Source organism: Arvicola amphibius, chromosome 12, assembly GCF_903992535.2.
Source record: "Arvicola amphibius chromosome 12, mArvAmp1.2, whole genome shotgun sequence".
Taxonomy (NCBI): Eukaryota; Metazoa; Chordata; class Mammalia; order Rodentia; family Cricetidae; genus Arvicola; species Arvicola amphibius.
Genome location: NC_052058.2, coordinates 121,680,722 through 121,702,376, shown reverse-complemented (window position 1 = coordinate 121,702,376; position 21,655 = coordinate 121,680,722). Strand labels below are relative to the sequence as shown.

Sequence of the window (21,655 nt, the reverse complement as noted above, 5' to 3'; positions counted from 1 at the left end):
AGGGCTGCTGCACAGAGAAACCTTGTCTTGGGGGAGGGGGGAAAGTCAATGTCTCTTTTCAAGCAGCTGGAACCCTTGTTTTCCAGCCACACAACTCTGCTGGAGCTCACCCTGGTGGTGTGCACAGGTACACACACACACACTTAGTCTGTTAGTGCTGGAATGTAGACTTCAAAAAGGACTTTTAGGGGTTGGTACAATGGCTCAGCCTACACCTAATGACCTGAGTTATTACTGGGGACCACATGTTGGAAAGAAAGAACCAAATCCTGCCAGTTGTTCTCTGACCTCCACATGCATGCTGTAGTGTGCGTATGCACTCACACACATAGACACACACACCACTACACATATGCCTGATGATTTTTTGTTTTGTTTTGTTTCTCAAGACAGGGTTTCTCTGTGAAACCGTCCTGGCTGTCCTGGAAGTCACTTTGTAGACCAGGCTGTCCTCAAACTCACAGAGATCCACCTGCCTCTGCCTCCCAAGTGCTGGAATTAAAGGCGTGCGCCACCACCGCCTGGCCCACCCTATGAATTTTAAGACTCTGTGGCCTGTGTTGGGGTTACTATTCTTAGCAGCAAGGATGATACTATCCTTCGCATTTTGCTGAGGCCATTTTGAGAACATCTTGACTGAGGAGCAAGTTCTAGACAAGGCTTGGGAGCTAATCTAGCATCCGTGAATTCGCAGGGAGAGCATGGGAACTCAAGGCTGGAGAGTTATCTCTAGAAAAAAAGTGGCAGCATTGTGGAAAAGGCCAACTGCTTGAGACATTCACAGGAAAACCCCTCACACTCAGGGTGGAGCCACAGTCTGATTTATTGGCCATCAACACTGGGCTTCTCTCACCCCCATAGGAGACCCAGGACCAGGAGCAGGGTTGGCAGGCCACACCTGGAGCTCAGTGAACGCAAGCGAGCGAGGGCTGGAGAAGTGCTGTGCAGGGAGGAAAGAGTCCGCCAGGAAGGGGCTGCAAAGCCAACATGATCGTGGCTCCTCCCCTCCCCGGGTGTCCCCTTCAGTCTACAGTGAGAGATGCAGGATGTCTGGTCCAATGAGGGAAGTTAGGGGCTCTGCCATCAGGCTGATGAGGACTTTGCTTTGTAGCCCCGTAGAATATCCTCTGAGGCCTCTTTCTTAGTCGGTGGCTGGCCACTTCCACTGGAGAGCTTAGGAGATGCTGTAGGCCTGAAGGGAATCCCCAGGGTGAGGCAGTGTGCAACGTAGGCAGGAATGGGAATGAGGACGAAGACATACAGCCCGACTATCAGAATCAAGGCCCACACTGGGTATCGACGAACTATCTCTTTTGACTATGGAGAGACCAGGAAAGGGTATTAACATAGAAACTTCCCAGGAGAGGAAGAAGAGGTGTGGGGGGGAGAGGAGAAAGGTGAAGGCTAGTGAGCCAATGGCCAGGTCCTCAGCCCACAGGGGACTGGAAGGACCAGAAGGAACAGGAAGATCTGAGAGAGGGTACACTCACAGTGTTGGAGTCCCAGGCCATGTAGGTGAGGGGCCTCGTGCCCAGCTGAATGAAGACAGCTATTAGCAGGCCTAGCAGCACCACTGGGGACACGTAGCACCATAGCCAGCCACAGATAGGGCAGATGGGGCGGCTTAGTAGAGCCATCATGTCTGCAAGGAACCTGTGGAGGGACAAGGAATATGGGCGCCAGTCCAGCCTCCCCACCTCACAATCCTCAGTTGTTTTCTGGCAGCTCTGCCTGCTTTATTTCAGGTCTCCTCTTCTAGTGGTCTTCCATCCTCTGGCTGCCCAGCACCTTCCACGGGGCCCATACCCCTCTCATTCATCCTAAGATGACATCTGTGATGTGGCAAAGACCTTTCTAGGTGCTAGGTACCCAACAGTGAGCCACCTAAGCCAAGCAAAGAGAATCAAGGCACCGCTGAACCCCGATGACCCAGCCTGCTTTCTTTCCCTCATAACGCTGGATTTGAACCAGCAGCCCTTTGGTCTGGGAGGCCAGGCTCTGAGGTCCTCTTCTCTTTTCTGCCTCTGTCTGTCCAGGCTCTGTTTCAGAACACCTTCCCCACCACTCCTGCCTAAATTTCCATCCTCACCCTCAGTGTCTCCCCTTACTCTGCTCTGCACCCGGGACACCCACGGGGCTGTCTGCACATCTTCTCCTACAGACCTGGGCTTTGAGAGAACTCAATATGATGAGGTCATCCCAGCACCACAATGGTTTCTGGACAGAGATGTCCTGGCACAGGGAAGCTGGCACCAATATACACATAAAAGTCAGACACACAGGTGTGCACAGGTGGAGATAAGAGCGTCTCAGAGGCTTGCTAGGAAGCTCGTTTAGCCAAGTCAGTGAGTTCCAGGTTCAAGAAGAGACCCTGTCTCAAAAAGTAAGTGGAGGGCGACTGAGAAAAACACCGGACACGTGCTCACACGCGCATGGGCAGGCACACAGACACCTACATACTCGACACGTGCTCACACGCGCATGGGCAGGCACACAGACACCTACACACCGGACACGTGCTCACACGCGCATGGGCAGGCACACAGACACCTACACACCGGACACGTGCTCACACGCGCATGGGCAGGCACACAGACACCTACACACCGGACACGTGCTCACACGCGCATGGGCAGGCACACAGACACCTACATACTCGACACGTGCTCACACGCGCATGGGCAGGCACACAGACACCTACATACTCGACACGTGCTCACACGCGCATGGGCAGGCACACAGACACCTACAAATCCACACTTGAGTCTCAATAAGTGTTCGGTGGTAGCCAGTAGGTGAAGGCACCTGCTGCCCCTGGGATCCACATGGTGGATCACACTCTCCATGTGTTGGTCACACACGTGCCCATAAACATACACTTACCCACAGAAGATAAATGTGGAACCATATGGGGCTGGAGAGATGGTTCAATTAAGAGCACTCATTGCTTTTGTGGAGAACCCAGGTTTGATTCCCAGCAGCCACATGGCAGCTCGCAATTGTCTAGAACTCCAGCTCCAGGGCATCTGATACCCTCTTCTTGCCTGCATGAGCACCAGGCACACGTGTGGTACACATACATACATACATACATACACACATACAGGCAAAAAATGCATACACATAAAATAATTTTAAAGTGAGTTAATGAGCCGGGCGGTGGTGGCGCACGCCTTTAATCCCAGCACTCGGGAGGCAGAGGCAGGCGGATCTCTGAGTTCGAGGCCAGCCTGGTCTACAAGAGCTAGTTCCAGGACAGGCTCTAGAAACTACAGGGAAACCCTGTCTCGAAAAACCAAAAAAAAAAAAAAAAAAAAAAAAAAATGAGTTAATGAGGGGGAACAGACTCTAAGGACCGTTTGCAAATGCCACTTCCAGCACCTTCTGCCTTGGAGCTACACCACTTGTGTGTCTTGTTAGTTACTTCTTCCTGGAGATAGGGTCTCTGTGTGGGTCAGACTGGCTGTGGAGTCACCGAGATTCATTTCTGTCTGCCTCCAGAATGCTGAAATTAAAGCCTGCGCCATCGTGCCCGCCCTGCCAGGCTTTGAGCTGCTCTCACAAAAGACCTGACACAAAGAGACTTAAAGGAGGAAAGATTTACATGACCTTGACCCTAAAGACCCGTCAAGCCAGGAAAAGAAATGACCGCAGAGCTGGCTCCATCCATGGTGGCTGAAATATGGAGACCAGAGCAGACTAGAGTGGGGGTGGGTGTCACTTCTACAGGCCTGCTCCAAAGAGCCTTCAAAATAGCCCCACAAGATGGATACTGAATATTCAAACACTTCAGATCTGGACAGCACAGGAGAACCCTGGGTTGGAAGCTGACCCTGCTGCTCTCTTCCACTCCAGCCTGAGCTCCTGGGTTGAGCCACTCTCCTACCACATCTTTCTTTCTTTGTTTGGTTTGGTTTTGGTTTTTTGAGGTAGGATTTCTCTGCATAGCCCTGGCTGTCCTGGACCTTACTCTGTAGATCAGGCTGCCTCAAACTCACAGAGATCCCCCTGCCTCTGCCTCCCGAGTGCCACCATGCCTGGCTTCTCTCACCACATCACGCTATCCTGAATCACTACTGGCTCTTACTTGTAATCTTACACAGCTCCCAATTCCCCTCCTTGGCTCTGCTTGGGCCTCCAGGGCCACCAGAGGTGCCTTCATAAAATATATATATAATGGCGCATACCGTTGGTCCTAGCACTTGGGAAGTGGTGGCAGACAGACCCCTCTTGAGGTCAACGTGGTCAATAGCAAGTTCTAGGACAGCCAGGAGCATATAGTGAGACCTTGTCTCTAATTTGTTTTTAAGCTGATGATGGTGCTCCCTACTGAAACCTTTTAGTGTTTTGTGATACACACTGCACAAAGCTAGGTCATATCATAGTTTACAAGGTCCCATCTTCTGCCCCCAATCTCCTAAGTCTATTCCAGCTTACCTGGATCCCTTGTTCCTTCAAAGCTTCAAGCAGGATATTTCCTCTGGTGTACACACATGCAGGAACACTCACACACACATATACATGCACACCACATACACATTAATCATGGCTCCTCCCTTATTTTACTTAGGAGTCTTCGGACACATTACCCTACCATCAAGGCCTTCTTTGCTACCCGTCCGAACCACACACACTGTCTCTGGACCAATGACCTTTGGTTTCTTGTCTTTTGTTCTGTGCGCATGGGCGGGAAGAGGGAAGCTAGAGCGGGTCGCCAGCAGCTCAGTGAGCCTGAAGCTCTACCATGTGGCTGTCAAGGCCCTGGTGCCCTCTGCTTTCGCCTCACAGGGCTGGAACGGGTGCCGCCATGAGCACGTATGTGGGTTCTAGGAAGAGAACGCAGACTCGGAAGCTCGCACACCAAGGACTTGACCTGCTGAACCTCCTCCCAGCCTTGCTTGCCATTCACAGGCTCCATGTCTGTCGGTGTTGCTGCTGTGTGTCTATACCACTAGAAAGTGAGGTCCTGAACAGAGTGCTAACCTGGCTTTACGCAGGGTCCCTGGTCATTAACAGGCCACTGATGCACACGAAACACACAAGCGTTCCTCAGAGGCCTTGACGTTAAGGGCCCCTGTGACACTCTGGCTTGACATTAGACACAACAGGAAAGCTGTCGACCCTCCCAAAAGATCCATGCTCCGGGGGCCTGGCACGGGCCTTCACCTCTTGGCCCTGTAGGCCCAGGCTACAGCAAGGTTTTCACACAAGACGATGCTGATGATGGGCAGGACGACCCAGTATTCACTCAGCAGCCAAAAGTAGTAGATGCCTGAAGGTTGGATGAAGAAGAGGCCGCACAGGAACATCACCACGGAAGCACCCACTGGAGGAAGCATTAGGTCTGCGTCAGGATCAGAGGTCTGGGAGAAGGTGGGACTAAGGGAAGATCCTAAGCCAGGGCTGATGTTAGGGCTGTGGGAGAGCGGGGTCAAAGGTGGACGTACCTGTAAGAATCCTTGGCTGTCTCTTGAGGAAGGGGAAGGTGTCCTGGAGCGGGATGATGATGCCCAGCGTGAACGTCATCATGGCACACAAACTCAGACTCAGCAGCAGCAAGAAAAAGAGCACAGTCCAGAAGAACGACCCAGGGAACACAGAGATGATCTCAGTGGAGGTCAGGAACACAAAGCGGGGGCTCTCCTTAATCTGCAAGGACAGAGAAGGGAAGTGCCCTCTCCACCTCCTCTCACGGCTCCGTGCAGCAGGACCCCGCCCCTGCAGTCCAGGGAAGGGGTTCTGTCTACTGCGGCTGCACTGCGTTTCCTACACTACCCACATTTCTCTCCGGGACTAGTGAGAGCCGCACTCTGTGGGGCAGAGCGGGCTCTCCAGTGTCTCTACTGACCTTCAGAAAATTCTCCTGGATGTTGCATTCGGGCACCTTGCTGAGGACGGCGCTCCTTAAGGGTGGCAGGAGGCTGTTGAGCCAGGAATTGTAGGTGGAGGTCGGGTTGTTCGTCAGGGTAGGGGGCCGCACCTCAGGAGGTAGGATCCCCTGGGCTACCAGCATCATAAGTGTCTCTGTGTTCCTGAGGATGGGTGAATTAGAACCGTCAGGCCCTTGGCACACTGTCCTTCCCTTGATCGTCTTACAGATGAGAGAGATCTCGAGTCCAGCATTACTAACGGTAAAGGACAGCCTGCCGTGAAGCCTGGAGGATGCCCACTTTCGGGGCCATGAAGAATGTATGCCCTTGGGGAGCCCGGACTTCATAGGGATTCGTGGGCCTAGTCTTCACCAGCTTTTCTGAGACGAGCAGGGAAAAAACATGTACACTTTGGAGAACGGGGACAGCTTCCTTAGACTGAAGCCTGAAGCCTGTGACGGTCCCAAGTTGTACTAAGTCAAAGAACTGTTGTTTACCTTGAGTCTGACCAGAGCCCTTGCCAAGAGCAGGGATCAAGCTTCGGGAAAGTATGATCGTGTTCTAGAAACTAAAACAGGATGCTCTTCTGGAGACAAGACATACTTAGACTAATAGTCTCATTGCGAATCATTTAAGCTGAAAGATACTTTTAATCTTTTGTAATTTTTTATTTTATCTTTTTTTTTTTGTTTTGTTTTTCGAGACAGGGTTTCTCTGTAGCTCTGGCTGTCCTGGAGCTCGCTCTATAGACCAGACTAGCCTCCCCAGGGCTAGGACTAAAGGTATGCAGCACCTCCCGGCTACCTATGGTTTATTTTAAAATCAGCTTTTGGTTGTTTTCCTTTGTTTACTAATTTTGTTGTTTATTTTATTTATTTATTGCTCTTATTTTTAATGCTCTTGTCCTCGGGGGCCAGAAAAATGACTCAGCAATTAAGAACATGTCCTGTTTCCGCGCCAGCACCCCCTTTGGATCCTGTGGGCACTGCACTTACATGAACTATAGTCCTGACACATAATTTAAAAAAAACAATAACAATTAATCTTTTTCTCTTTTTTGAGACAGGAAAATGAATGTCTTGGTCCTGTGGATAATCAGAGTCAAAATTGTGCTTTAAATTACAGCTAAGGCTGCCTTATGGATACAACCTAGTAGAAACTTCAATTTGCCCCTTCTTTTGTTCATTTGCTAAACACCCTTCTGCACTTTCCCTGCCCCGTGGGAGGACTGGCAGCAAGTGTCTGGCTCACTGTGACATTGAAGGTGGGGCCTTTCTCATGTCATGTGTACATAGTGAGCTCTAAGACAGCCAGAAAGAGAGACCCTGCCTCAAAATATCAAAAAAAACAAAAGGCGCGGGGTGCGCACAGTGGGGGAGGGGTGGGGGGGGGTGCGCGGGGGATGTGGGGAGAGGGATATTTTGGTGTACCACTGTTCATTTTTCATATTCATTTATCCAGTGCATATGATGCCCAGGAGCTGGAGTTACAGGCAGCTGGGAGCCTCCTAACATGGGTGCTGGGATTCAAATCTGTGTCTTCTGGAGGAGCAGCAAATGTTATTAGCTGCTGAGTCATTTCTCCAGACCCTTGTTAATAGTTCTATTCTTATAAGAAGATCAGCCAGGTGGTGGCTGTGCACGCCTTTAATTCCAGCACTCGGGAGGCAAATCTCTGAGTTCAAGGTCAGCCTGGTCTTCAGATTTCCAGGGCAGCCAGGGCTACACGGAGAAATCCTGTCTTGAAAAAAACAAACAAACAAACAAATAAACAAAAAACCCAGCCTAACAAAACACAACACGGCGGTCATCAAGGAGCTTCAGTGGGTAAAGGACAGTGGGTACAGGCCTGGTGACAGTCCCTGGAACCCACGCGAAGGTGAAGGGCAGCACTGTCCTCACAAAGAGCCTTCTGACCTCTGCATGTGGACCATGACAGTCCACCCCCACATCAGGTTCATACTCCAATACTAGCCACACAGCTAAACAAATAACACAGATATATTGTTATATGTATGCATATCAGACTTGCAAAATTAAGCGGTCCAGCCAAGTTAAATAAAGTGCTATGCAAACAGAGAGATGATTTCTCCCATTTCCCTGCTGGAAGGGTAATTCTGATTAAACCACTATGGCCCTCAGACATGGAGCAGACCCTGTCCAGCTTCTGAGGCTTCCTCTGTCCTGCACACGTGTAAGCTCTGCATCCTCGAAGCCCACATTTTATGATATCGCTGGTGTGTCTGTGTGACACATTCTGTACTAAACAAGTACAGACCTTTCCCGACAGTGAGGTGACGGCATACACCTGTAAGCCTAGCACACAGCAGGCTCGAGGAAGAAAGCTTGTGCGCTCCAAGGCGGTCTGGGCTACAAAGGGATGCTGACCCGAAGCAAAACCAAACTTCTGTGCAGTGCAGGAAGAAATCTCCTCACAGCGGTAATGTGTTTGGGCTGTGCCGTCCTAGGGTGATTTCTGTCTACAGGGAGACCTGGTGGGAATGGGTAAGCGCAAGAGTACATTACATGAGGGATGGGGCAGCTGCAGGTTAGCTCTGAGGTCTTCGAGGAACAGCTGCATCTGCCATGCAGAACGCTGCGTAAGGCCAGGAGTGTATGTGTGCCAGGTGTCATGGGGCTAATTTCTGTGAACCTGAACAGAAACACACCAAGGGAGGATCACAGGACTCAGGAAGTTAACCAAACTTGGGGGACACTGGAAGTCCCGAGAGGTCCAAGACACATGAGACCCCTCCCCAAGGATATGCATACAACCACAATTGCTGGGGAGATTCTTCCCAGAACTGCCAACAGGAGGTCCAGGGAGCTGCAGGGATACAAGATGTCACCCACACGTGGCTCTCGTCACAGTGTTGCCTGGAAGCTGCTTGTTTTCCTGTAGGTAAGCAAGCTCTTGCCATGCTCCCGTGAGTGACCCAGTATGTCATCGCTTCCAGCCAGACCTGGGTGAAACCCTCTTGGCTCAGTTCCCTGTGTACGTACTCAGAAGTCACACAACACCAGCTTCCGGGAGAAACTGACAGCCATTTGTGGAGATTGGCTTACTAGGGAGAAACCCAACTCAGGTTTGCCTCCTCTGGAAGCCTCTCTGACTCTCTCAGGCTGGAGGAAAGGCCCTGTCTCCTCTCAGCTCCTATTACCAGGCACCAGAAGTTTATGGCTTATTTATTCCATTCTTCATGCCTTCTCCTCTCAAGGCTGGAAAAAGCAATAAAAGCAAGAAAGGCACTGACAACCAATCCAGGCTTCAGTGGTGGCAAAGGGCACTTCACAGGTGGCACCGAGCTGTGTTGACAGAACAGCAGGATCGGGCTCCAGGCCCCACACAGTAGGATGTTTACAGCTAATCAGAGTGTGCTACTAATTAAAATGACAAGGGGGCCAGAGAGACGTCAGCCTTCAAGAGCACTTGTTGTTCCAGCAGAGGACCCAGATTCAGCTCTCAGCATCCATACCCTGGCTCACAGCTGTTGGTAACTTGTTTCAGATCTGACACCCCCTCTCCTGACCTCCGTAGGCAGCAGGTCTACACACGATGTGCATAGTCTATTCAGGCAAATCACGCATACACACAATGAATAAACAAATATGAGACTCTTTAAAGGGATAAAAATAACGACAAGAGCTGGGCATGGTGACACACAGCTGCAAGCCAAGCTTCGAGAAGTAGGAGGAAAGAGGATCAGTAGTTCAAGGCTAGCCTGGGCTAGATAGGAAGACCCTGTTTCAAAACACAAAACGTCCTCAGGGATCTTTGCTGTCACCACAGAGAAAGACTAAGGTCTGAGGTGACAGTGTGGTCAACACACACTCTGATTTCATCAATGTGCAATGTACACATGTATCGGCAATGTACCCCATGAACTCATGGGATTGGAATGTGTCAATAAGACCAAGACAAGAGGAAGAGCTGCAGGACTGTGTCAGCCAGGAGGAATCCTGTTCCCCAACCCTTTGGAGTTTAGCTTTGCCAGATGGGCAGAGAACACTAAGTCTGGAACCCACAGCTCAGGGCCTGCCGAGGAAGCAGATGTCCGTGGATGGCTCTGAGAGGTGAACACAGATGCTGTTCTCTGTGTGAGTGACCTTTGCACGCCTGCCATTCTTAGTGTGTGCTAGCACGTCAGCTCTGAGGTGGCCATTGGCAACCTCTGGCACTCTCTGATGTTCTCAGCTAAGAGGAAGCAGAGCTTTTAACCTCCCTGAAGCCGAGGTGTGAGGATGGGTTATGAAGCTGCCTAGGCTAGACTTGATCAGGAAACTGGCCTTACTTCTCACAGCAGCGATGTGTGGTTATGGTGGCCCAGAAGCCCAGGATCGAGAGGATGACAGGTAAGATGAACAGCAAGGTGAGTATCTTGATCAGGGCCATAAGGAAGGCGTCCCCCAAACAGTTGTTGAAGTAAGGCATGTGTGAGGACAAGTAGACGATGGGCCCAAAGCCTAGGCCCATGTCCAACACCACCTGGACCCCTGCTTGGGACCACACGGTTGGGTCGTAAATGCTTGCCACCTGAAAAGGAGAGGTGGGTATAACAGGGACGTCAAGATTTGGGAAGGGACAACCACAGCAGGGACATCATCTCTCGAAGGGAGGAGTTACAGGAGACAACGGTAGGCAGCTATGCTGCCCTGCGGAAGGACCTCACCTCGAGAAACAGCAGGTGTTTCAGCCCATATTCTGTGCCCTCCATGGGCAGAATCCGGCAGAAGAAGCAGAAGAAGATGAGATAGGGAAGCAGCACCAGGACCTGCAGAACCTGTGCAGAGTGCAGCATGTCAATAGGGACTCGCCCTTGTGGGTAGCTGAGGGCTGGGGTAGGACTCAGAAGAGTCTTCATCCAGGCAAGGGGTAACTGACCAGGCGGGAGAAACAAGCTCATAGCCCTTGAGAATGCCAAAGGCCCAGTGCGACTCACCTTCTCAAAGGACTTGATCCCATTCATTATGAGAACACAAACGAGACACCAAGCCAGAAAGAGGGATATGCCCAGGTTGAAGGCTAGAGGCCCTCTGTCCTCTATTCTGTCTGAGGCTTTCAGGGTCTGCCGGTACCAAAAGTACGTGTAGGATGTTGCCTGCTCACATTCGGGATCTGGGAGGACATAGCTTTGGACAGGCCTGCTAGACATGGCAAACCCTCCCTCTTCACCCCCTGCAGCCCCCTGCTCTTTGTGTTGTCTTCCAATTCATGCCCCTCCTTTCTATTTTCTCCTCTTCCCAAGTCTCTTCGTTTCTCCACCTCTCCTTCCTCACCAACGCTACTGGAGTTCCTTTGTAAAGGACAGTGCTGCCATGGAACAGTGAAGTAGAATATGTGGCTCATGTAGAAGAGGATCCAGGAATTAAACAGACTCATGTAGGTGCTGGTGATGAAGCACACCTGGAGAGCAGGGGAGACGTGTCTGGGAGGAAGAGCAGGGGCAGGGAGTGGAGAGTGAGGAGCAGTTGTAGGGGCAGGCTTAGGAAGCTTGGGGCTCCTCACCAAGAAAATGCTGTAGCCCAGTCCACCAAACCAGGGACCCAGGGTCTTCCACAGGTCAATGCTGCTATGCTGTACCCTCTGGCCAACGGCCAACTCCAGGAAGAGCAGAGGAATTCCAATCCAGAACAACATTAAGGTGTACATTATCAGGAAGCTGCCTGTAGGGAGAAGGCAGAAAGACTCTGAGAGCCTCGGGCCCACAGTGCCTGTCCTTCCTCACCACCAGCAGCCTCCCTCGGGCCACGGGCTTGAGGCCTGCTGGCTCCACAGTCCATACTGGTCAGGCTCCTTATTCCTAGAAGTCTCAGATGCCTAGCTCCCCCTTCAGCATCCTCCTGGTTAGCCGCTGGCCTATGCTCAAAACCCTGCACTTCTGCTTCTCCTGACCCTGGGTCTCGGAAACATGGTTTCTATTGTTCTCTGGCATCCAGACCCCTCACAGATGTCCTCACTGGGAGCCAGGGCAGCCTCACTTCTCTGTGCCTCTTGGGTTCCCAGACTTACAGCCTCCTTTGTGAAGCCACTGTGAGACAAAGCGCCAGAGCCGAGCCGGCATCAGCAGGTAGCTCATTACGGCCAGGATGTACTTAAGCTTGCTGGACCAGAACTGACGGGGAAGGAAGACGTCACTCTCTTCCCTGCTCAAGACGTCACTCTCTTCTCTGCTCATGTATCTCGTCTCCTCTGAGGTTGTCACGGTCACTTCTTTTGTGGCACTGGGCTTAGGTTGTAGGCCACCTCTTACCTGAGCCTCCAAAGCATGGGTCTCCCAGGCCTGAGCCTTTGCCACCCGGGTCTCTGAAACTGGGGCCTGTGTCTCCCAGGCTGATACAGACCAAGTTAGGATCCCACTTGCCCATTCCTCAGGGTTCGACTCCATCTCGGAAAGTCTTGATTCCGTGGATAAGTTTTTTTCCACCAATGACTCTGAAGCCTTTATCAAGGAAGACTCTGGAGGTGCTTTCTCTAGAGAATCTTTTGCTTTGGCAAGGGGAGGGGCCCCTTTACCTTCCTCTGTGGACCTGAAAATCAGAAGCCACAGATCTTAGGAGAAATCAGGGTTCAGTGAGTTCCAAACTATCTCGAAGGAGAATTTCATTTTATGCTCTCCACTTACTGACATTCAAAACACATACATCACAAACACCACATATATGCCATGCAAACATGTACCACACAAACAGACCCTACATATACCACACAAACACATCATGTACCTTAGACAAACACTTATCACATTCCCATATACTGCACAAAGCACCACATGTGACACACACAGGCACCACATGTGACACACACACACAGGCACCACATGTGACACACACACCGGTACCACATGTGACACACAGACACCACATGTGACACACGTACACAGGCACCACATGTGACACACACGCACACAGGCATCATCACCCTCACACACATCACAAACACATACACGCATGTACAATACCCCACACCCATACCATACACACAAGCACCACACACAAATGCCTTAGCACACTCACACATAAACATCCTTGTGTACACATATGCACCATACCCACCCACCATACACACATTTCTTATATAATTTTTTTACTTCTTCAAATGTTTTAACACAAAGGACAGGAGTTGGGGTAGCTACAGTTAATAGGCAGAAAGGTGGGAACCACACTAAGGATTTCTGGATATAGAGGTATACACCCTCCAAAGCTCACAGTGGCTTCCACTAGAAACCTCAGTCTTCAAGAGGCTGAGGCAGGAGGACTGCCATGACTTTGAGGCCAGCCTTGGGCTATAGAGAGGAGCAGGTAAGAAGGGAGGAGGGGAAAAGGGAGGGACGGAGGGAGAGAGGGAGGGAAGGAAGGAGGAAGAGAGAGAAGTGGGGGCTCTTCACAGTAGGCTTTAGTTTGCTGGTTTGTAAGAAAGGGGCTTCCTATGCAGCCCAGACTGGCCTGGAGCTGGTGATGGCCCTGCCTCTGCCATCTAAAGAAAGGCTTAGAAATGCCTGCTTTACCTCCGCAAGCCTTCCCCAGCTGTTGGCGCTCCAGCTCAGCTCAGAGGACCCTGAGCTGCCTCTGTCTCAGAGGGCAGCTGCTCCAGCCTCCCCACCCCTCATTTCTTCACTGCCTTCCTCTGCCTCCTGCTTCACCCCACCTCCCGAGCCAGAGGATGGTTCTGCACCTCATGTCTGGGGCCGCTTTCCTCTTTGATCCTTGGGGTCCCGCTGCTCTGACCTCTGTTGGTTCTTCAATTGCTCCACGGGAGAGAGGACCGGGAATGTGCTGGGAAGGGAAACAGAAGTCTGTGAAAGAACAATTGCTGACTCGAGCAAGAGGCGGCAGGTTACTGGCGGTGGCTCAGCTTTAAGGTGCTTGCTACTCAGAAGGAGGATCTGAGTTCAATCCCCAGGACCCACATAAAGGCCGGGCGTGGTAGCTTGTTTCCATCCCAGCATTAGGCAAAAGGAGATTGAATCCAGCCTGCCCCAACTGGTAAAACGCTGTCTCGTGAAACAAGGCGGACAACCCCTGAGGAAACACACGAGGTGGTCCTCTGGACTGCACACAACCACACACACACACACACACACACAACCACACACACACACACACACAACTACACACACACACACACACATGAACACATATACACACACACACAACTACACACACACAACTACACACACACAACTACACACACACACACATGAACACACACACACATGAACACACACACATGAACACATACACACACACAACTACACACACACATGAACACACACACACATGAACACATATATACACACACACACACATGAACACATACACACACACACACACACACACACACACATGAACACTTATACACACAAAATCATCAATGGTTGCTAATGCAAGATGGCCAAAAGTTTGACAAAAATAGACAAACCAGACAGTGTTACTGTAAGATACAGTCTCCAGCCAGGAAATTGTATTCTGCTATCCAAAGCATGCAGTATGCCGTGTCCTCCTGACATAATACACCAAGAACAAAAATGAATAACCAGAATGTAGTCAGGAGGAAAATCAGATAACCCCAAATGTAGGAATACTTTATAAAAAATAACTGGTTAAGGGCTGGAGAGATGGCTCAGAGGTTAAGAGGATTGCCTGCTCTTCCAAAGGTCCTGAGTTCAATTCCCAGCAACCACATGGTGGCTCACAACCATCTGTAATGGGGTCTGGTGCCCTCCTCTGGCCTGCAGGCATACACATGGACAGAATATTGCAAAATAAATAAATAAATAAATGTTTAAAAATAAATAAATAACTGGTTAATTATTGTTTAAAATATCAAATCGGGACCCATGGTCCTGCTAGCCTGAGTTCAGTCCCCAGGATGCACAGTGGAAGGAGACAACAGACTCCTCCAACTTGTCCTCTGACCTCCATATTTTGCTGTGGCATGTGAATATATATACACACAAAATAAATAAATAAATAAATAAATAAATAAATAAATAAATAAATGCAATTTAATTTTTTGTTGTTGTTTTTTGAGACAGAGTTTCTTTGTGTTTTCTGACTGTCCTGGAACTTGTTTTGTAGACCAGGCTGGCCTCAAACTCAGCACCTCATGGAACCTTCTCTAAAATTGATTGCATACATACTTAGTAACAAAGCAAACCTTCACAGATACAAAAAATTAGAGTAACCTACTGTGTCTTATTGGATCACCATGGCGTAAAGTTAGAATTCAACAATACTACTCCCAGAAAGCCTACAAACCCATGGAAACTGAACAGTCAACTACTGAACCACCCCTGGGTCAAGGAAGAAATAAAGAAAGAAATTAAAGTCTTTTTTGAATTCAACAAAAATAAAGACACAACATACCCAAACCTATGGGACACTATGAAAGCAGTGCTAAGAGGAAAGATCATAGCACTAAGTGCCCACATAAAGATAATGAAGAAAGTTCACATTAGTGACCTATCAGCACACCTGAAAGCTCTAGAAAAAAAAAGAAGCAGACTTACTCAGGGGGTGTAAAAGACTGGAAATAATCAAATTGAGGGCTGAAATCAACAAAATAGAAACACAGAAAACCAAACAAAGAATCAATGAAACAAAAAGCTGGTTCTTTGAGAGAATCAACAAGATTGACAAACCCTTATCTAAACTAATCAAAAGGCAGAGAGAGAACATCCAAATTAACAAAATCAGAAATGAAAAGGGGGACATAACAATAAACACTGAGGAAATTCAGAGAATCATTAGGTCCTACTACAAAAACCTGTACTCCACAAAATTGGAAAATGTAAAAGAAATGGACAATTTTTTTAGATAGATAGCATATACCAAAATTAAATCAAAACCAGGTGATCAATTTAAATAGACCTATAAGCTGTGAGGAGATAGAAGCTGTCATCAACAACCTCCCAACCAAAAAAAGCCCAGGACCAGATGGCTTTAGTACAGAATTCTACCAGAACTTTCAAGTAATACCTATACTCCTCAAAGTGTTCAACATAAAATAGAAACAGAAGGAATGTTGCCAAACTCTTTTTATGAGGTTACAGTTACCCCGATACCAAAACTGCACAAAGACTCAACCAAAAAAGAGAATTACAGACCAATCTCACTCATGAACAAGGATGCAAAAATTCTCAATAAAATACTGGCAAACCGAATCCAAGAACACATCAAAAAAAATCATCCATCATGATCAAGTAGACTTCATCCCAGAGATGCTGGGCTGGTTCAACATACAAAAATCTATCAATGTAATCCATCATATAAATAAACTGAACGAAAAAAACATATGATCATTTCATTAGATGCTGAAAAAGCATTTGACAAAATTCAACACACTTTCATGATAAAGGTCTTGGAGAAAATATGGATAAAAGGATCATATCTAGAATATAATAAAAGCTATATACAGCAAGCTGACAGCTAACATCAAATTAAATGGAGAGAAATTCAAAGTGATTCCACTAAAATCAGGAACAAGATAAGGCTATCTACTCTCTCCATATCTCTTCAACATAGTTCTTGAAGTTTTAGCAACAGCAGTAACTCTACATAAGGAGATCAAGGGGATTCAAATTGGAAAGGAAGAAATCAATCTTTTGTTATTTGCAGATGATATGATAGTGTACATTAATGACCCCAAAAACTCTACCAGAGAACTCCTACATCTGACAAATACCTTCAGTGATGTGGCAGGACACAAGATCAACTCAAAAAAAATCAGTAGCCCTCCTTTTCACAAAGGATAAAGAAGCTGAGAGGGAAATCAGAGAAACTTCACATTCACAATAGCCACAAATAACATAAAATATCTTGAAGTAACACTAACCAAGGAAGTGAAAGACTTATTTGACAAGAAACTTTAAGTCTTTGAAGAAAGAAATTGAAGAAGATACTAGAAAATGGAAAGCTCTCCCATGCTCTTGTATAGGAAGGATCAACATAGTAAAAATGGCAATCCTACCAAAAGCAATCTATAGATTCAATGTAATCCCCATAAAAATCCCAACACAATTATTCACAGACCTTGAAAGAACAATAATCAACTTCATATGAAAAAAAAAAACAAACAGGATAGTCAAAACAATCCTATACAATAAAGGAACTGCCAGAAGCATTACCATCCCTGACATCAAGCTCTATTACAGAGCTACAGTAATGAAAACAGCTTGTTTTTATTGGCATAAAAACAGAGACGTTGACCAATGGAATCGAATTGAAGACTCAGATATTAATCCACACACCTATAAACACCTGATTTTGACAAAGAAGCTAAAAGTATACAATGGAAGAAAGAAAGCATCTTCAACAAATATGGTGCTGGCATAACTGGATGTCAACCGTAGAAGAATGAAAATAGATCCATATCTATCACCATGCACAAAACTCAAGTTCAAATGGATTAAAGACCTCAATATAAATCTGACCATATTGAACCTGGTAGAGGAGAAAGTGGAAAGCAGCCTTCAATGCATGGGCACAGGAGACCACTTCCTAAATATAACCCCAGTAGCACAGACAATAAGAGCAACAATAAATAAATGGGACCTCCTGAAACTGAGAGGCTTCTGTAAAGCAAAGGACACAGTCAATAAGACAAAAAGGCAGCCTACTGAATGAAAAAAAAAATCTTCATCAACTCCACATCATACAAAGGAGTGATCTCCAAAATATACAAAGAACTCAAGAAATTAGACATTAAACTTTTAAATACCTCAATTAAAAAAAAAGGTGTACTGAACTAAACAGAGAACTCTCAACAGAAGAATTTCAAATGGCCAAAAGATACTTAAGGAAGTGTTCAACTTCCTTGGCTATCAGGGACATGCAAATCAAAACAACTCTGAGATACCATCTTACACCTGTCAGAGTGGCTAAGATAAAAAAAAAAAAAAAAAAAAAAAAAAACACCAATGATAGCTTATGCTGGAGAGGATGTGGAGTGAAGGGAACACTCATCCATTGCTGGTAGGAATGCAAACTTGTGTAACCACTTTGGAAATCAGTGTGGCAGTTTCTCAGAAAACTGGTAATCAACCTACCTCAAGATCCAGCATTACCACTCTCTTGGGAATATACCCAAAAGATGCTCAATCATACTACAAAAGCATTTGTTCAACTATGTTCATAGCAGCATTATTTGTAATAGCCAGAACCTGGAAACAACCTAGATGCTCCCAACTGAAGAATGGAGGAAGAAAGTGTGGCACATCTACACATTAGAGTACTACTCAGTGGGGAAAAAAAAAAGACATCTTGGGGGCTGGAGAGGTGGCTCAGAGGTTAAGAGCACTGACTGCTCTTCCAAAGGTCCTGAGTTCAATTCCCGGCAACCACATGGTGGCTCACAACCATCTATAATGAGGTCTCGTGCCCTTTTCTGGCCTGCAGACATACACACAGACCGAATATTGTATACGTAATAAATAAATAAATAAATAAATAAATATTTTAAAAAGACATCTTGAATTTTGAATGCAAATGGACAGAATTAGAAAACAGTATCCCGAGTGAGGTAACCCAGATCCAACAAAACGAATATGGTATGTACTCACTCATAAGTGGATTCTAGCCATAAACAAAGGACATGGAGCCTATAGTTCATGATCCTAGAGAAACTAAGTATTAAGGTGAATCTAAAGAAGAACATAGCCAGGCGGTGGTGACGCACGCCTTTAATCCCAGCACTCGGGAGGCAGAGGCAGGCGGATCTCTGAGTACGAGGCCAGCCTGGTCTACAAGAGCTAGTTCCAGGACAGGCTCTAGAAACTACAGGGAAACCCTGTCTCGAAAAACCAAAAAAAAAAAACAAAACAAAACAAAACAAAACAAAAAAACATATATAGATCCACCTGGAAATTGCTGGAAATTGGAAGCAGACAAGATAGTCAGACAAAATTTGGGAGCATAGGGGCAGGAGATAGAAGGAAGGGGAGAAGGGGAGGGTTGAGGAGAACTTGAGGGAATGGGATAGTCGAGATGGAGGAAGGACAGATATGAGAGCAAGGAAAGAGATATCTTGATTGAGGGAGACATTATGGAGTTAGCAAGAAACCTGGCTCTAGAAAAATGCCCAAGAATTCATAGAAATGAACTCAGCTGAGACCCTAAGCAATTAAGGAGAGGGTGCCTGAACTGGCCTTGCCCTGTAGTCAGACTGATGATTATCTTAAATATCACCATAGAACCTTTGTTCAACAACAGATGGGAACAGAGGCAGAGACCCACATCGGAGCACTGGACTGAGCTCCCAAGATCCAGTTGAAGGGTGGAAGGAGTGAGAATATGAGCAAGGAAATCAGGACCAGGAGGGGGTCATCCACTGAGACAGTTGGCCTGAGCTAATGTGAGCTCACCAACTCCAACTGGACTGGGAGTGAACGAGCATGGGAACAAACTAGTCCCTCTGAATATCGTTGACAGTTGGGTCAGACTGAGGGGCCACTGACAGTGGCACTGGGATTTGTCTCTACTGCATGTACTGGCTTCTCAGGATCCTGTTCTCTTTGGATGCATACCTTGCTCAACCTAGATGTAGTAGGGAGAGCCTTGGACTTTCCACAGGGCAGGGTGCCTTGCCCTCTCTTAGAATAGGAGGAGTGGGGGGGTCTGTGGAGGGAGTGGGAGGGAAGTGGAAGGAGGGGAGGGAGTGGGAATTTGGATTGGTGTTTTTTTAAGTAATAAAATAAAATAAAATAAGAAAATGATCTTAAAATATTTTTAAAAAATGGAAAGTGGCCAACTGTGGTGGCCCATGCCTTTAATCCCAGCACTGGGGAGGTAGGAGCAGGCAGATCTCTGTGAGTGCAAGGCCAGCCTGGGATACAGAGAAAATTCCTCAACAGCCAGAGCTACACAGTGAGACCCTGCTTCAAAAAAAGAAAAAGTAAAATGGAATTAATAACAATAACAATAGAGCATCAAGAGAAGGGTTGGAGAGATGGCTTCGTGGTAAGAGTGTTTGCTGCTCTTGCACAAGGCTGGAGTTCAGCTCCCATATCCATGTCAGGCAGCTCACAAAGCCTGTATCTTCAGTGCCAGGGGACCCAACACTCACTCTGGCCTCTGATGGTTCCTGCATGTGCATGTCATTCACACTCATAGACACAAAAAACTAAATTTACAAAGAATGTTTTAACATGTGCTCGATGTTGTTAACACTCAGTAGGAAGTCCATTCTAACCACAGCGAAATGCGGCTGCTCACCTCCCTGGCTAAAACAAGAACAACTCTATGCATTCACATAATGCAGAGCAGCCGGAAAGACCCTTCTCCATTAGTAAAAATTCCATAAGCGAGAGTATAGATTGTGAGGATCACTTTGGAAAACTATTTAGTAATATTAAACATGCAGAGACACTGTCACCTAACCATTTCTGGTGCTGCGGAAAGGGTAGTAACCTGCCTACTGGGGCGTGGCCTCATAGACTATTTACCCGGATTCTGGCGCTGAGTCCGGCCCTTCTCTCCTCCCCTTAGGCCCCCCTTTTGCTGGTTCGGTTTGTTTTGGATCTCATCTTCATCCATCGTTCAAGCAGAGAATCCTGATTTGTAAGTTTTACCCCTTAATAAGTGACTATTTCTTAGTTCTGAGCTAGTGTGGGATTCCTTTTTTAAGCCTCCGATCTCTCAACCATCATGCCACCGCTAGTGTGTCCCGTAAGCCTTCATTAGTGCAGCCAACTGAGACTTCAATAACGAACCTATGGTGGGCCTCCTTTGATGCTACACACCATTCTAAATGCTTTATACCCAGCGCGGTAGATAGTATTATCATTTTACAGAGGTGAAGGCTGACATGCAAAACAACTACACAGATTTCCCAAGAGTGTGGTTCTCATGAGGAAGACAGCCAGGATGCCAGAATCTGTTTCCACGAATAAGAAGGCTCTTAGCCAAATGCAACATTCAACTTCTCATGAGGATGTTCTCGTTATACATGATTGCCATAAAGCAGAAAACCACAAACATTAAGCCTGTTGTGGTGGTGCACACCTTTAATCTCAGTCCTTGGCAGGGAGAGGCAGACAACCTGAGAGCAACGCCAACCTAGGCCCTCCAACCAGGTCCAGCCAGAGACAGCTACCCAGTGAGACCTATCTCAAAACAACACAAATGTCAATCCATAGTGAGCAAATTGGAAGAATACTTTATTATTTTAATAAATTATAAGATTAAAATAGAGGAAGTACAGATTCAACGCAGTGCCCAGCAAAATCCCAGCAAAATTCTCCAAAGACCTCGAAAAAACTGTACTCAACTTCATATGGAAAAACAAAAAACCCAGGATAGCCAAAACAATCCTGTACAATAAAAGAACTTCTGTGTCCAATAAAAGAACTTCTGGAGGCATCACAATCCCTGACTTCAAACTCTACTACAGAGCTACAGTACTGAAAACAGCTTGGTATTGGCATAAGAACAAACAGGACCAACGGAACCGAATAGAAGACCCGGATATCAATCCACACATCTTTGAACACCTGATATTTGATAAAGAAGCAAAAAATACCAAATGGAAAAAAGAAAGCATATTTAACAAGTGGTGCTGGCATAACTGGATATCAACATGTAGAAGAAAGAAAATAGACCCATATCTATCACCATGCACAAAACTCAAGTCCAAATGGATCAAAGACCTCAACATAAAGCCAGCCACACTGAACCTTATAGAAGAGAAAGTGGGAAGTACACTTGAATGCACTGGCACAGGGAATCACTTCCTAAATAGAACCCCAGCAGCACAGACACTGAGAGAAACAATCAATAAATGGGACCTCC

The 21,655-nt window shown here is 47.2% G+C and overlaps 1 protein-coding gene across 1 annotated transcript; it reads right to left on the bottom strand.

Moving 5' to 3' along the window:
* Nucleotides 1-1,083: 1,083 nt before the first annotated feature.
* Nucleotides 1,084-20,401, bottom strand: Slc6a16 (solute carrier family 6 member 16). Its single transcript, XM_042054048.1, has 15 exons — nucleotides 20,311-20,401; nucleotides 20,081-20,088; nucleotides 19,893-19,988; nucleotides 13,542-13,642; nucleotides 11,880-12,397; nucleotides 11,376-11,533; nucleotides 11,147-11,273; nucleotides 10,810-10,985; nucleotides 10,540-10,650; nucleotides 10,162-10,403; nucleotides 5,849-6,032; nucleotides 5,448-5,649; nucleotides 5,167-5,326; nucleotides 1,491-1,653; nucleotides 1,084-1,317 (listed from the first exon to the last, which is right to left on the bottom strand). Exons 1-15 carry the CDS (start codon nucleotides 20,399-20,401, stop codon nucleotides 1,084-1,086), a joined length of 2,571 nt encoding a protein of 856 aa, XP_041909982.1.
* Nucleotides 20,402-21,655: the final 1,254 nt, after the last annotated feature.